Below are 16959 nucleotides of genomic sequence, written 5' to 3' on the forward strand. Positions count from 1 at the left end.
TAAATAAAAAACAATAAAACAGTGTTATATAAAAATGCTTTTATATACATAAAAATCATTTTTATTATATATATGTTATATATATATATATATATATATATATATATATATATATAAATAGCTCTAATGCTTTTTAGTTATTTGACACCCAGTGGAAGTTCCGCTTGGTTTTCCCCCTAAAGGGTGGAAGAGGTCAAATGAAAAGGAAAAGGAAAGGATAACTGTTCTAAAGATAAATTTTGTCAACTCAGTGTTTATTGCTTATTTTCTGTTTCCACCAAGGTCCAGTTTAATTTTCAGGCAATATTTTTCAGAATAAGAACTCTAGACTGCAAAAACAAGCAAATAAAAAAAGATAACGGAGGAGCCCTTACTGACTGCTATCAAGCCCATCGTTCAGGTCTTTGACGTTCATCCTCTGATGGACAGGCACAGACCTGCAAGAGGCTTGAAGACGGCCAAGAAGGCCTGATTCACTTCCTCCTCAGCCCCAAGTTCTAGGGACAGGAAGAAGAAAGACCCCAGGGGGGGTGGCGGGCGGAGAGCTTGGCACCCTCCACAACTCCAGTCCGGCTGCCACCGTCACACTGTAAGGCAATGGCAGCAGGTACCTTTCCCAGCCCCAGAGACACATTTTTCTTTTTTACTGCAGCACTTTATTTCCTCACACAATGACACGTTGCTGGGGCCTAATGTTCTCACATGACAGTAGAAAACCAAAATTTGTTGTCATCTCTTAAAGAATTGAGAATTGTGTACAAAAACCTTACATAAATTAAAAGGATGAATAAATTTACAGTTGTAAATGCAAACCGTTTTCCAACTCAAGGCAATTAACAACCCACGGTGTTCTGGCAGGAAAACATCGGGTAAGAAAGGAAAAGTGGGTCCTAAGGTTTGGATGTTCCCCACCCTGTTAGACCAGCAAGACAGAAATGACAACTCGTTCAGGACTCTTGCCAGCCTCTAGAGAAATCCTGGAATAGGCAGCTCTTAGACATTAATACCCTGCACAGATCAAGAACCTCATGGTCTTGCAGATTCTCCAATCAATGGATTTCTCTTCCATCAATGTGTCCAGAGACGTATTTTTAAGAAGTTTTCTCAAAACTCTCTTCCACAGGATGCTCATACTACACAAAAACTACACAGAATTGATATCTCCCTTTGCAGTAGGTGAAGAGACGTCACTCTTGAAAAACCAGCCCAAGCCGGTGAGCAAATCAGGCACAGACTGAGATCCCTTAACGAGAGAACAGCACAGCAAGGTCCTCGCAGGGGTGCTTGTTTTCAGCGTGGCTACAATATCACACACGTGCGTGGGTAGCTTTGATTCAAATTCTGAATGTAAAAGAAAGGCTTAGAAATCCAGGAGCAAATATGGGAGTTTTTATTCCTTTCCTTTAAAATAAAAAGGTTTCTTATAGATACAAAAAAATCAAATTTCCCCTAAGATCCAGGGCTTAGCTGTCAATGACTTACTGGTTTTTAAAGGTATATATTGCCCAAATATGGCACCCTAAAACTTACCTTTGAAGCATGTAATATCTCATCTCCTTAATTTCCTCTGCAGAACCCTCCATATCAAGATGGCAAAGGAATGGAAGATTTTTTCTTCGGGTTTCAGCCTTGTAAACACAAGCTGCAGTCCGTCCTCCTGTTGCAGGTGCTTAAAACCCAGGAGGACAAGAGATACAGTGCCTTCTGCCTACTTCTTGGCCCTGCTTCAGTCAGACTGGAGTATTCCTGATGGACTCAAACTACAGTCTTTTTGTCTACTTTGTCCCCAATTTCCGTATTTCCCCACCTTTCCTCCTTTTTTTATTTTCTCCCTCAACTTGGTTCACACACAGAATTGATTTCCCAAGGGGACTAAGGGGAGAGGGGGAGGAATATAAAACCTTGTATAACTAGAAGATAGATCTTAGCTCTGCATTAGCCGCAGCAAACATGTTTCAACAACGGTCACTTTCTTCTGACAGTCACCAGAGTAAAGCTCCACAGTCTCTCCTGGCTGCCAAGAGCACATGACAGGGAGGGCCCCAGGCAAAAAGACAACATTTACAAGGACGACTAAGTCAAGAAAATAATGGGGTCATGAAATCCAGAGGGAGGACAGCACACAGTCTAAGTAGGTAATTTCTGAGATCCAATCAAAACAAATAATACTGATTATCAGCTTGCAAGAAGGGGGAAAGCAGGTCAGGAGGTAAAGAAAGCAAGTAGAAAGGACAGGACATGCCACTACTAAGGAACTTTGAATAAAGTCGGAGCCACAATTCTAATTTTCAGGCCAAAGTACTGATACATGCATGCAAAAACCTTTTTTAAAGTTACAAAATCTGAGATTTTCTTCATGCAAACTTGAGAGTAAGAATGGAGCTGGGACAAATGGGATATAGAGAAGATGTGGACAAAATCCTTGAAAAGAAAAGGGGCCCAGACAAATACTTTAGACACAGAGGTCTAACCCAGATTAAGTAGGGAAGGAAAAAACTCTACCTAGAAAGGCTACTGGGACATGTATATTGCTATAAAAGCAAATCTGCCAGAGATAGATCCCTTAAATAAAATAAACAGTGGCTGAACGTTAAAGTCCTACTTTAGCTTCTAATAAAACTGTTGTTAATGAGGGGCGCCTGGGTGGCTCAGTCGTTAAGCGTCTGCCTTCGGCTCAGGTCATGATCCCAGGGTCCTGGGATCGAGCCCCATATCGGGCTCCCTGCTCCGTGGGAAGCCTGCTTTTCCCTCTCCCACTCCCCCTGCTTGTGTTCCCTCTCTCGCTGTGTCTCTCTCTGTCAAATAAATAAAATCTTTAAAAAAAAAAAAAAAACTGTTGTTAATGATATTGCTCCCTTGTAATGGGAGAGACTCCCCAACAGCTAGAATCTATAGAATAGCAACTTCCTATGATAAGTTCTCGGGAAGAATATAATTCACCAGAGTAATGTGGTAACCTGATTCATGCACCACAGAAAAATTCTTTCCCACCAAAATGCTGGATAGAAATAGTTAATCATCTGATGCCAACTATGCTAAGAACCTATTAATCTTCCAGAAAAACCCTCCAAAACAGAAGTATACAAATAACTTGGAGCAGAGATAGAAGATAAATGATCAAATAGAAAAGAGATGATTAAGGGGCGCCTGGGTGGCTCAGTCATTAAGCGTCTGCCTTCGGCTTGGGTCATGATCCCAGGGTCCTGGGATCGAGCCCCGCATCGGGCTCCCTGCTCAGCGGGAAGCCTGCTTCTCCCTCTCTCACTCCCCCTGCTTGTGATCCTGCTCTCACTGTGTCTCTCTCTGTCAAATAAATAAATAAAATCTTTAAAAAAAAAAAAAAAAGAAAGAAAAGAGATGATTAAGGCAGACAAACCCTGATCCTTGGGACATTCGGATGACCTGACCTGAAAAGATTCAATCAGGCCACTCAACATGACCATCAGCCATAATCGAAAATGTACGTCCTGGGTTGTCTTCTGGTCTGCACCACTTCGCATCATTCCTTACACACTATGCCAAAGGTCCGATAAAGTTAGTCAAGTTTACTTTTTTTTCCTTTGAAGAACCAAGCTGATGCAGAGGAGCCCTCCTATCTTTATGACTCTTCAGAATAATGTGTCTCAAAAAATAGAGCGCTGAGGTCTTTGTTCAGAACAATTACAGTGACCACAGATGTAGAAGCAGTTTGATTTTACACACATCTAAGTGTCTCCAGATGTAGGCAGTTCCCAAGAGAATCATGCTCTGCCTTTGTTATATAATAAGGTCAACACCCAAAAACCAAATAAAGCCCGGTGTATAGAGTAAAGCAGGCTACTCTGCACTCGATTTTATCAGAAAAATATACTAAAAAGGTACACTGAATAATCGAGTTTGTGCTTCCTTTCACCAAAGGGATCTTTCTAAAACAACCAAACACTAACACAGCACACCCAGATCCAAAAACAAAGCTTGAATTTCTCATCTTTTATGGATGCTGCTCACAATCCTCTGTAATATTAGAACACGAGAAATAAAAAAGCCACATTCATTCCTCCCGATTCAAAGCATCCCCATTTTCATCTACCATGAATAGAGAGTGTCCGAAGCAGACACATACCTGGCACAACATCCAACCAGAAGCCCACAGTGATCCCAGCATTGTAACATGCCAAGCACCGAGGATGACGTGGCGGTTTATCCAGCAGACAGTGATGCATGAGCTGGCGTGATTGCAATGCAGTCTGAGTTACACTGCAGCACACACTGCGAGAGACTGTTTTACGCTGGGCTTTTCCAGGCAGAGAAACCTTCGATCAAGGATAGTCCGCTTTTGCAAATCAACTCACCCAATACAAAAGGGTTAGTTGTGGACTCTAAATTCTGTTCTTCTGATCTATATGCCTGTCCTTGCAGCAATGCCACAGTGCCTTGAAAACTATGGCTTTACAGCAAGTTTTGCAATCAGGTAGTGTAAGTCCTCTAACTTTGCTTTCCTTTTTGAAAACTGTTTCGTCTATTCTAGGCCCTTTGGGCTCTCGTGTAAATTTTACGATCAGCTTGTCAAACTCTATAAAGAAAAAAAAAAAAGCCTGCTGGGATTTTGATACGGACTGTGAGTTTACAGATCAATTTAGGGAAAACTGCCATCTTGACAATACTGTTTCCCAATCCCTGAACATGGACTGTCTCTCCATTTATTTAGGTTTTTAGTTTCTCTCAGCAATGTTTTATAATTTTTAATACTCAATTCTTATACTTCTTTTGTTAAATATATTCCTAAGTATTTTCTTTTTGATGCCATTGTGAATGAAATTATTTTCATTTCGTTTTTTGCTTGTTAATTGCTAGCTAGTATATACAAATATAATTGATTTTTGTATATGGATCATATAGCCTGTGACCTTGCTAAACTCATTTTGAAATTTTTTAACAACTTTATTGAGATATAATTCGCATAGCATATATTTCAGCCATTTAAAGTATATAATTCAATGGTTTTTAATATATTCACAATTATGAACCATCATCACAATCAATTTTAGAACATTTTCATTACCCTAAAAAGGAACCTCATAGCCAGTAGCAGTCACTCCCTATTTCCCCCAACCCCTCCCTGTTCTAGGCTACGACTAATCTACTTTCTGTCTGTATAGATTCTGGTTATTTCACATAAATAGAATCATATAATCATGGTCTTTAGTGACTGGCTTCTTTCACTTAGCATAATGCTTTCAGTGTTGTAGCAAGTATTCGTACTTAATTTCTTTTTACGGACAATTTTCCATTGTATGGCTACACCATATTTTGTTTATCCATTCATCAGTTGATGGATATTGGATTTCTTCCACTTTGTAGCTATCATGAATAATGTTGCTGTGGATATTCAGGCACAAATCCTTATGTGAACATATCCTTTCATTTCTCATAGGTATGTAACTAAGAGTGGAATTGCAGGATCATATGGTAGATATCTAGCTAGTTTTATTAAGAAATTTCCAGGGGCACCTGGCTGGCTCAGTCAGCGGTAGAGCATGTGACTCTTGATCTCAGAATTGTAAATTCAAGCCCCATGCTGGGTGTAGAGATTATTTAAAAAAAAAAAAAAAAACTTGGGGTGCCTGGGTGGCTCAGTCGTTAAGCGTCTGCCTTCGGCTCAGGTCATGAGCCCAGGGTCCTGGGATCGAGCCCCACATCGGGCTCCCTGCTCTGCGGGAAGTCTGCTTCTCCTTCTCCCCCTCCCCCTGCTTGTGTTCCCTCTCTCACTGTGTCTCTCTCTGTCAAATAAATAAAATCTTTAAAAAAAAAACAAACAAACAAACAAACAAAAAAAAAAACTTAAAAAAATTTTTTTCCAAATAATTTTCCATAGCAGTTGTATCATTTTACATTCCCACCAACTATGTACAGGTGATCCCATTTCTCCATATTCTTGCAAACATTTGGTGTCATCAACTAGTTTTTATTTTAGGAAACCTGAGAGGTGTGTTTGTTTATCTCGTTTTAATTTGCACTTTCCTAATAGCTAACGATGTCAAACATCTTTTCATGTTCTTATTCGCTATCTGTATAACCTCTCTGATGACATTTGCCTCTCTGTAATTTCTCTTTCCTTATTGAGAATTTTATTTATTGATTCGCTGTTGTCATACTTTAAAAAAATTCTTTAAACATGTTTTCCTTTGGTTCTTTGAATGCATTTACGATAGCTGCTTTGAAGATTTTGTCTGCTAAATCCAGCATCTAGGGACACCTCGAGACAGTTTCTATTGACTTCTTTTCGTCCTAAATACGGGTCACATTTTCATATTTCTTTTCATGTCTCACGATTTTGCTGAAGACTCAACATACTAAATAATGTATTGTAACAAGCCTAGATTCTGCTTTCTTTTACCTATGAAGGTTGTTTTGTTACTATTATCTCCTCTCTACATCCCTTCCTTCCTTGGCTTAATAACTTGCCTGGGCTAAATCTGTGAAATCTGTCTACCCCTAAGTGTGCCGTCACGGATGTCTCAGCTTATTTTCTTTATATTGCTTGTTTTTACGTTGAAACCTGCCTTCTAAGGTTTAGCTTAGCTGTCTCCCAGTGATTACGCAGGGGTTATGTTTAAAAACCTGAAGCCGTTAAGGCTTCTGTACTCTGTTCATGTATCTGTGTGTGGGGCAGGGTAGCACATTCAAAGTCCAGGACATTTTCAAGTCTGCTCTGGCTTTTACTTCCTACTGGGCCTTATTATGTCTACTCTGTGCATGCACACAACCTCAGCCAGCAATATGCTTGCTCCAACACACCTCAGTCTAGTAGAGCCACTGGCCCACTGGACACAGCCAATGCCAAGATAATCATTTCCACTGACAACAGCAGTGGTCCTGGGCATCATCCACCACCCAAAGTGAGTAAGCTCCCCTCAACCTCAGCATCAAAACTGGTAGTCCCCCACTGGCAAAATCTCTACACCAACCAATCAGAGGGAAGGGAATGGGAACAGGCCTAGGCCGCCTCCTGCTCTTACTGAATTTCAGCAGTGTTTCAAACCACCTTTTCTCAGATTGTTGTATGTCTTTTGGTTGATCTCAAGGGTGCTAAAGTGGTTTTGTCAAGCCTTATAGTTGCTTTTGGGTTAAGGATTTATTGATCCTTACTCAGCTATAACTGGAAGTCCTGCCTGTTTTCTTTACTTTTTGAGATATAACTTCATACAGTAAAGAGCAAAAATCTTAAGTATACACTCAATTAATTTTACATATATATACCTACATAACCAACCACTCCATTAAGATACAGAATATTTCCAGAGTCTCAGAGGGCTCCCTTGCACTCCTTTCCAGTCAACATCCTCCCCAGTGTAAACACTATTCTGAACTCATCACTACAAATCAGTTTTGCCTGTTCTTGAACTTCATATATATAGTGTGAGTCTGAATGTACTTCATCAATACATTGTCTATAAAATTCATCCTTGTGACATAGCAGTAGCTTGTTCATTTTCATTGCTGTGTAGTACTCCATTGTGTGACTATCCCATAATTTATCTATTCTACTATTGATGGACATTTGAGTTGTTTATGAATCTTGACCATATTCATCCTTGTACTTGGTTTTTGGTGGACAAATGCATTCATTTCTTTTGGGTGAATACCTAGGAGTGGACTTGCTTGTTGACAGAATATGTGTATGTTTAACTTTAAAAGATACTACCAAATAGTTTTCTGTTTTTTTAAAAGATTTTATTTATTTATTTATTTGAGAGTGAGAGAGAGAGCACGAGGGCAGGGTGGGGGGCAGAGGGAGAAACAGACTTCCCTGCTGAGCATGGAGGCCCGATGTGGGACTCGATCCCAGGACTCCAGGATCATTACCCAAGCCGAAGGCAGACGCTTAACCCAGGAACCCCCAAAAAGTTTTCTAAAGTGGTTGTGCCAAGTTACATTCCCACCAGCAATGTAGGTCCACATCCTTGCTAACACTTAATACTGTCAGTCTTTTAATATTAACCTTTTTGATTGGGGTGGTACTTAATTCACTGGAATTTTAATTCACAAATCCCTGATGACCAATGATACTGAACACCGTTAATAAACTTACTTGCCATTTGGATATCTTTTGTAAAGTTCAAGTCTTTTCCCCATATTTCTATTGGGTTGAAATGTCTTTATAAAACACTGAAATATCAAGGAAACCATCAACAAGATGAAAAGGCAACCTACTGAATGGAAGAAGATATTTGCAAATGATATATCTGACAAGGGGTTATAGCTAAAATATATAAAGAACTCATACAACTCAACACCAAAAAAACCCAAACGAGCCAATTAAAAAATGGAAAGAGGATGTGAGTAGACATTTTTTCAAAGAAGACATCCAGATGCCCAACAGACACATGAAAAGAAGCTCAACATCACTAATCATCAGGGAAATGCAAATCTCAAAACAATGAGATTATCACCTCACACCTGTTAGAATGGCTTTTTTTTTTTTTAAAGATTTTATTTATTTATTTAACAGAAAGAGAGAGAGAGCACAAGCAGAAGGAGCGGCAGGCAAAAGGAGAAGCAGGCTCTCCACTGAGCAGAAAGCCTGATGCGGGACTGGATCCCAGGACCCTGGGATCATGACCTGAGCTGAAGGCAGACTCTTAACTGACTGAGCCACCCAGGCACGCCTAGAATGGTTTTTATTAAAAAACAAGAAATAGCAAGCATTGAGAAGGATACAGAGAAAAGGGAGCCCTTGTGCACTGTTGGGAGGAATGGGAAATGGAAAACAGTATGGAGGTTCCTCAAAAAATTAAAAATAGATTTAAAAAATTTTTTAAAAATTAAAAATAGAACTACCATACCACCCAGCAATTCCACCTCTGCGTATTTCCCCAAAGAAAACAAAAACACTAATTTGAAAAGATATATGTACTCTTATGTTCACTGCAGGGTTATTTACAATAAGATAAGGAAACAACTAAGTATCCATTGACAGATGAATGGATAAAGAAGATGTGGTATACATAGACAAAAGAATATTACTCAGCCATAAAAAAGAATGACATCTTGCCAATTGCAATGACATGGATGGACCTAGAAGGTATTATGGTAAGTGAAATAAGTCAAACAGAGAGAGAAAGACAAATACCTTATGATTTCACTTATATGTGGAATCTAAGAAACAAAACAAACAAAACAGAAACAAACTCATAAATGCAGAAAACAAACTGGTGGTGGCCAAGGGGGAGGAGAAAGGGGGGAAGGGCAAAATAAGTGCAAGGAGATTAAGAGGTACAAAATTACAGTTACAAATAAATAAATCACAGGGATGCATAGGGTATATACTCAATAATCTGTAATTACTTTGTATGATGATAGATGGTAACTAGACTTATGGTGGTGATCATTTCATAATGTATATAAACATTGAATCACGATGTTGCACATCTGAAACTAATGTAATATTGTATATCAACTACAGTTCCATTAAAAAGAAGACATTAAAATATCTTTTTCTTAATGATTTACAAGATTCTAGAAACAAGATATTTTATTCTGGTTTTACCAACCGACAAAACAAGTAGGGGGGAAAAATGTCAGAGATACTGAGGAACAACAATTGAAAAACTCAACTGAGGGGCGCCTGGGTGGCTCAGTTGGTTAAGCGACTGCCTTCGGCTCAGGTCATGATCCTGGAGTCCCGGGATCGAGTCCCGCATCGGGCTCCCTGCTCGGCAGGGAGTCTGCTTCTCCCTCTGACCCTCCTCCTTCTCATGCTCTCTGTCTCTCGTTCTCTCTCTCTCAAAAAAAAAAAAAAAAAATTTAAAAAAAAAAAAAAAAAAAAAAAAAAAAAAAGAAAAACTCAACTGACATATATAGAACTCTATAACCAAAAACTGCAAAATGCACATCCTTTACAAGTGCTATAAAGCTTTATCAAAACTGACCATATCCTAGGGGCACCTGGCTGGCTCAGTTGGTAGAGCATGTGACTCTTGATCTCAGGGTCGTGAATTCAAGCCCCATGCTGGACATTGAGCTTACTTAAAAATAAATATAAATAAATACAACAGAAACTGATTAAGAAAAAATATGACTATATGCTAGTCCATGAAGTATCAACAAACTTCAAAGATTTGAAATCAGAGTATATCCTCTGAATACAATGGATTAAACTAAAAAATCAATGACAAAGATATTAAAATATGTCCAAGTGATCTTAATATATATCCAAGTGTCTTGAAATTAATGACTCCATTTCTAAATAATTTATGGGTCAAAAAAAATCACACTGAAGGTGAGCGAAATGGGTGGAGGTGGTCAAAAGGTACAAACTTCCAGTTATAAGATAAATAAGTCCTAGGGATGTGATGTACAGAATGGTGACCATGGTTAACAAATAGTGTATTACTGTATATTTGAAAGTTGCTAAGAAAGTAGATGTTAAGTTTTCATCACAAGAAGAAAGAAAAAAATTGTAACTGTGTGTGGTGATGGATGTTAACTAAACTTATTTTGGTAATTATTTCATTATATAAGTATGTACGTTTTATATATATGTAAATATAAAATTATTATGCTGTATACCTAAAATTAATATACTGTTATGTCAATTATATCTCAAAAAATTAAAAAATAAGTCACAATGAAAATAAGAAAATATCTCAAACTGAATGATAATAAAAATTTATCACATCAAAAGTTGAGGGGATATAATAAGATGACCTGATGGATAAAGAGATACAGAAATGGATAAATGATAAAGCAAGTATAGAAAAATGTTAATGGTAGAATCTAGGTGATGAGTAAAATCCAGGCGTTCTCTATAAAATGCTCTCAACTGTGCTGTATGCTTAAAGTTGTTCATAATAAAATGTTGAAAAAAGACATGAGATACAACTAAAGACGGGCTTGGGGGAAATTTGTAGTCATTAGTACACAGCTTAGAAAAGAAGGGCTGATAATCATCTATCTCAAAAGGCTAGAAAAAAAACAAATTAAACCTAAAGAAAGTATAAAGAAGAGAATGAAGAGGATAGCAGATATTTGTGAAAGAGAAAACAAATGTACAATAAAAAAAAATCAACAAAGACAGAAAGTTGGTTCTTTGAAAAGGCCAATTAAATTAATAAACTTCTAGGGGCACCTGGGTGGCTCAGTCGGTGAAGCGTCTGCCTTCAGCTCAGGTCGTGATCTCAGGATCCTAGGATCGAGCCCCATGTCAGGCTCTCTGCTCAGCACAGAGTCTGCTTCTCCCTCTCCTTCTGCCCCCCCACCTCATGCTCTCTCGTGCTCTCTCTCAAATAAATAAAATCTTAAAAAAAAATTAATAAACTTCTATTAAGACTGATCAAGAATAAGAGAAAATGCGGGGCGCCTGGGTGGCTCAGTCAGTTAAGCGCCTGCCTTCAGCTCAGGTCAAGATCCCAGGGTACTGGGATGGACCCCACATCAGGCTCCTTGCTCAGCAGCGAGACTGCTTCTCCCTCTCCCTCTGCTGGCCCCCCCCCCCCCCCCCCCCCGTCCCGTTTGTGCTCTCTCACTCTCAAATAAATAAAATCTTTAAAAAAAAAGAAAAAGAATAAGAGAAAATGCTAGCTCAATATCAGGAATGATGAAGAGGGAACTCACTACAAATCCTAAAACATGAAAAAGAAATGAGTATGTTATTATGAAGTTTATGCCAATAAATTTGAAAATTTAGATTCAATTGGTAAATCCTTAGAAAAATAATTTTCTATTCCACCCAGGAAGAAACAGAAAACCCGAATAATCCTAAATCTACTAAAAAGATGGCATATATATGCATAATTTAAAATACTATTACATTTTGTGACTGCCCCTGGCCAATCTTGTTATCTCTCCCATGTATTCAACAAATATCTATTTATATGCTATAGAAAGTGCTGGGTAGGGGCGCCTGGGTGGCTCAGTCGATTAAGCGTCTGCCTTCGGCTGAGGTCATGATCCCAGGGTCCTGGGATCGAGCCCCACATCAGGCTCCCTGCTCGGCGGGAAACCTGCTTTTCCCTCTCCCACTCCTCCTGCTTGTGATCCCTCTCTCGCTATGTCTCTCTCTGTCAAATAAATAAAATCTTTAATAAAAAAAAAAGTGCTGGGTATACAATTGCAAACAAAACGTATATGATCTCTGCCCCTCATATTAGTTACAGTGTAATAGAAACAAGCAATCAAATAAATATGCCAATGAAAATATTACAAATTGTGATAAGTCCTTTGAAAGAAGAACAAAAAGATTATGAATAATAAAAGCAGGGCTGGGCGCCTGGGTGGCTCAGTCGTTAAGCGTCTGCCTTCGGCTTGGGTCATGATCCCAGGGTCCTGGGATCGAGTCCCGCATCGGGCTCCTTGCTCAGCGGGGAGCCTGCTTCTCCCTCTCCCTCTGCCTGCCTGCCGCTCCCCCTGCTTGTGCTCTCTCTCACTATCTCTCTCTCTGTGTCAAATAAATAAATTAAATCTATTAAAAAAAAAAAAAAAGGGCCTCAAGTAATCAGAGAGTAAAAGTGAATCCAAGTGGAAGGACAAGCATGTGTGGCCCCCAGATAGGAAAGACTGGCACACCAGAAGAACTGAAAACCCAGTATGGGTGAAGCACTATCAACACACTGAAGCTGACAAGTCAGATCATTCAGGGGCCCAGGAGCCAAGCTGTGAATTTATTTACTATCTCATGCTAAGTGCCAACAACGGGAAATCAGGAGGCAGAGCATCCAGTTAAGCGACCATTCTAGTAGTCCAAACAAAGTTGAGGGGCTAAGGCTTAAACTAAGGTGATGGCAAGTGAATGTACTGAAGTAAATACTGGGGACAGAATCAACAGAAATGAAGTACGATTCCCCAGGTTTCTGACTTAAGCCAAGTGACCAGAGGCGATATTTATCAGTAAGATGTGGAAGATTATACAAGGATCAAATTTATTGAGAATAGGGGGAAATCAAGAGCTCAGGTCTAGGGGTGCCTGGCTGGCTCAGTCAGTAGAGCATACCAGTCTTGATCTTGGGGTCGTGAGTTCAAGCCCCACATTACACATAGAGCTTACTTTAAAAAAAAAAAAAAAACAGTTCATGTCTATTCACATTCAAGTGAAGACACTACATATATAGTTGAACATAACAAATCAGCTCAGAAGATAGGTATGAGATGGATATCATAAATAATGGGAGTCACTGGCATATACACAGTAGCAAAGCGATGAGATTATACAGGAAGAAAATGTATACCAAGTAAAAGGAAAAGAAGGCCCAGGACCAAGCAGGACTAATTGTTGGAAGTAACATGAAAAAGGAAGAGCTTGCAAAGCAGATTAGACAGAGTACCAGGGACATAGGAGGAAAGATAAAAAAGCATGGTTTTCAGCAGAAAAGAGAAGGGTGTGTTTCAAGGAAAAAGTAGTCATCTATTGAGAGACCTGAAAGGATGAGAACTGAGAAGCACCCACTGAATTTAGCAATACAATAGTCACTGGTGATTTTTAACGTGAGCAGTTTCAGGAGCAGAGTATACACTAGTGCAGCTTGAAGAAGGAATGGGAGACAAGGAAGTAGGAGTTCTTCTGAAAATCTTGGCCATGACGTGGGGCAGATAATCAGGGCAGTGGTCCAAACGGAGTGTGTCTATCAAAGAAGGATTTTATAAAGACGGGAGTCATCAGAGCATGCCTGAATGCCAACAGGAATGATTTAGTAGAAAATGGGATGTTTAAAATGTAAAGAAGGTGGGGCACCTGGGTGGCTCAGTCGTTAAGCACCTGCCTTTGGCTCAGGTCATGATCCCAGGGTCCTGGGATCGAGCCCTGCGTCGGGCTCCCTGCTCCGCGGGAAGCCTGCTTCTCCCTCCCCCACTCCCCCTGCTTGTGCTCCTGCTCTTGCTATTTCTCTTTCTCTCTGTCAAATAAATAAATGAAATATTTTATTTATTTATTTTTTAAAGATGTTATTTATTTGACAGAGAGCAGGGAGCCCGACGCAGGGCTCGATCCCAGGACCCTGGGATCATGACCTGAGCCGAAGGCAGATGCTTAACGACTGAGCCACCCAGGCGCCCCTAAATAAAATATTTTAAATAAATAGATAAATTAAAAAACTGTAAAGAAGAGGATGACCAAAGGAGGGAGGATCTTGAGAAGTCCTTATAACAAGAAGGAAAAATGAGAATGTGAGTAGAGATACAAGTAAATTTGAAATGAGGTGTTGGAAGGAAGAATTTCTGGTGTGACAGTTTCTATTTTCTCAATGAAATAGGACACAAAGTTACAAATTCAAAGTGTGTCTAGAAGGGACAGGGGCTAACTTAGGGGGAACTTTTGGTTTAAGGACAATGAAGAAACAATGCAATTGTTGTTGTGAAAAATGAAAGGCCAAATAACCACCAAATAACCAGAAGAGAAAAATAAAATAGGGGAAAGAATAAGAAAAGTTTCACAGCACAGACTGAGTTCGAGAAAGATCCTTAAAAGTGATGACCTGAAAAGATGAATGGAATTTTCAACAGTCAGGGGAAGGGCATTCCAGTAAGAAAACATAGCAGGGGAGGCCAAGAGAGACAGCCTACTACCCCCTCAAGTAACTGCTCTATTTTCTTCCTTGCCATCAATTTCTTAAAAGGGTACATACTGTTGACATTACTACTCCTTTACCATTTCTTCCCTATTTAATCTCTTGCCATCTACTAAAGTTGTTCACTCCAAGATCCTCCCGTGTAGTAACTCCAGGGCTTTGTCTCAGTTTTTTATCTCTTTTAGCTCTTTTCAACACTCTATGTTGCATCTTCCACCTTAAAATTATCTTTTCTTTGGTTTTCTTTCTCCTTCCACACGGATACTTCCTGTCTCCTTTTTCCTCCTTCCTTCCATCTCAAGGTAGACATTTCCATAAGACACATTTCCCTTCTACCTATATCCTCTCCCTCACAATGATCTAATCTACTTGCACAACTTTAATTTCAAGGCAACAAACATTTATTAAGCATACGCTATATGCCAGGCACTGTTCTAAACTCTGAGAAAGTGGTTCTCGGCTCAGGTTTCATATCAGATTCACCTGGAGAGTATTAGCATGTAGACTGTTGAGCTCTGTGCCCAGAAACTGTAATTTAAGCAGCCTGGGACAGGGCTTAGGAATGCATAGTTTTTTAAAGCTCCACAGATGACTCTGTTGCACAGCCAAATCTAAATACTGTTTTCCATTTTATATATGTCTTTAGTGTGACAGGCAAGATGCTTAATGATCTCACCTCTTTCTTACCCACCCCTTCTTCCACGACACTCAACACCCTGTCTCCCTTACATTACGGTAATACTCAATGATTTATAATCGCCTGAACATGCTAGATGTCTCCATCTGGTACTTCGCACATGTTGTCAACCCTACCATCACTAATGTTCCTGCTATATATATACTTATCTCTGTTGCTTGCCCGTTTTCTGTTCATTCTTTCAAAACCCAGTTCAAACAAATCTGAGACATTATTAACCCTTACAGATCTCAACAAGCCCACCATAACAATGATGAAAACTCTCGTATTGGAAATATTGTTAAGAACCTGGCACAATGGGGGTGCCTGGGTGGCTCAGTCATTAAGCGTCTGTTTTCGGCTCAGGTTATGATCCCAGAGTCCTGGGATCGAGCCCCACATTGGGCTCCCTGCTCAGCGGGAAGCCTGCTTCTCCCTCTCCCTCCGCCCCTACCCCTGCTCGTGCTCTCTCTCTCTCTCAAATAAAATCTTAAGAAAAAAAAAAAGAACCTGGCACAATGTTTGGTTAGACACTAATATATCCTATTGGTAAAAGGGACCCACTGAAGTAATGCCATGAGATGATCAGTTTACCTTTTAGAAAGATTCCAATGACCATGTAGAGCTTATTATACTGACAGGTGAAAGAGATTGGAGAAGAGCTAAAATACTATTGCCATAATCCAAACAAGTAATAAAAGCAAATACAATGGCAGTAGCAATGGAAAGAAGGGAATGGATTCAAGAATTATTGGGGTGGGGCACCTGGGTGGCTCAGTTGGTTAAGCATCTACCTTCGGTTCAGGTCATGAACCCAGGGTCCTGGGATCGAGCCCCACAATGAGCTCCCTGCTCAGCGGGGAGTCTGCTTCTCCCTCTCCCTCTGCCCCTCCACCCCACTTGTTCTTTCTCTCTCTCTAATAAATAAAATCTTAAAAAAATTATTGGGGTACAGCATCAATAAGCATACCTAATTAGGTATGAAGGGTGGAGGAGAGAGGAATCTTGCATAACACCCATATTTCTGGCTCGGGAGACCAGAGAAATGGCAGTGCTGTTAATTAAGATAGATCAAAAGAGAGGATGTAGCCTAACAGAAGAGGGCTACAGCCAGGAAGTTTTGCAGAAAATCAACAATTAAGTGTCATGGGAAAAAAGCCAAGTCTATTCAAGAACCTGAGAGGGAAGGGTCAGAAAGGTGAATTGGGAGAGAATGTTAATAAAACATAAGGAGTAGTTTCAAGAATGAGTGAAAAGTCAACACTGTCAAATTCTGCCCACGAGGAGGTCACCGGTGAGTTTTCTAAGTGTAGTTTCAGAGAAGTGGTAGAAGCAGAAGCCGACAGCAATAGAGTAAGAAGCTGATGGAACTACCAGGTGACAGTAACAGACTGTCAGAGCACTGGTGTATTACTGTTCTCTGCCAAAAATCACACAAAAATGACGATAAAATAATAAAAGAGGCATAAAGACATAAGAACAAAGAAAATTAAAGAGGAGTCCCTAACAAATACAGACGTCAAAAAATTGCAGAAAACAGAAAGTGGATGGTCAAGAAGTAACCGCCTTGAGACCAAAGGGCCTACGGTAGGGAAAGCCACTTAGAAACAAGCATGATTCCAGGTTAGCACTCTGGAAAAACTCAGGAATTAGAATTGTCCAGTAGATCTCTCTTAGTGAGGGTGGAGAGAGAGCTGAAAACCAAACAAAGTCTGTAGTTTGCTTTAAAGTATTGCACCAATG

The 16959-nt window shown here is 39.8% G+C and overlaps 1 protein-coding gene across 9 annotated transcripts in view; it reads right to left on the reverse strand.

Moving 5' to 3' along the window:
- The window catches only part of ACACA (acetyl-CoA carboxylase alpha), a 279886-nt gene that overhangs the window by 197059 nt on the left and 65868 nt on the right, over positions 1 to 16959 (reverse strand). Inside the window, exon 1 of one of the 9 annotated variants that reach the window (XM_032428665.1) lies at positions 4103 to 4689. The exons of 7 other annotated variants lie outside the window; for them this stretch is intronic. In XM_032428665.1, the coding sequence (XP_032284556.1) occupies positions 4103 to 4152 (50 nt within the window). In that variant the 5' untranslated portion in view covers positions 4153 to 4689. Of the gene's footprint in view, positions 1 to 1530; positions 2604 to 4102; positions 4690 to 16959 lie in introns of those variants that run through there. One more of the 9 variants, XM_032428667.1, reaches the window with a different exon arrangement.

The sequence above is a fragment of the Phoca vitulina genome, unplaced genomic scaffold (assembly GCF_004348235.1).
Source record: "Phoca vitulina isolate PV1807 unplaced genomic scaffold, GSC_HSeal_1.0 scaffold40, whole genome shotgun sequence".
NCBI classification, from domain to species: Eukaryota; Metazoa; Chordata; class Mammalia; order Carnivora; family Phocidae; genus Phoca; species Phoca vitulina.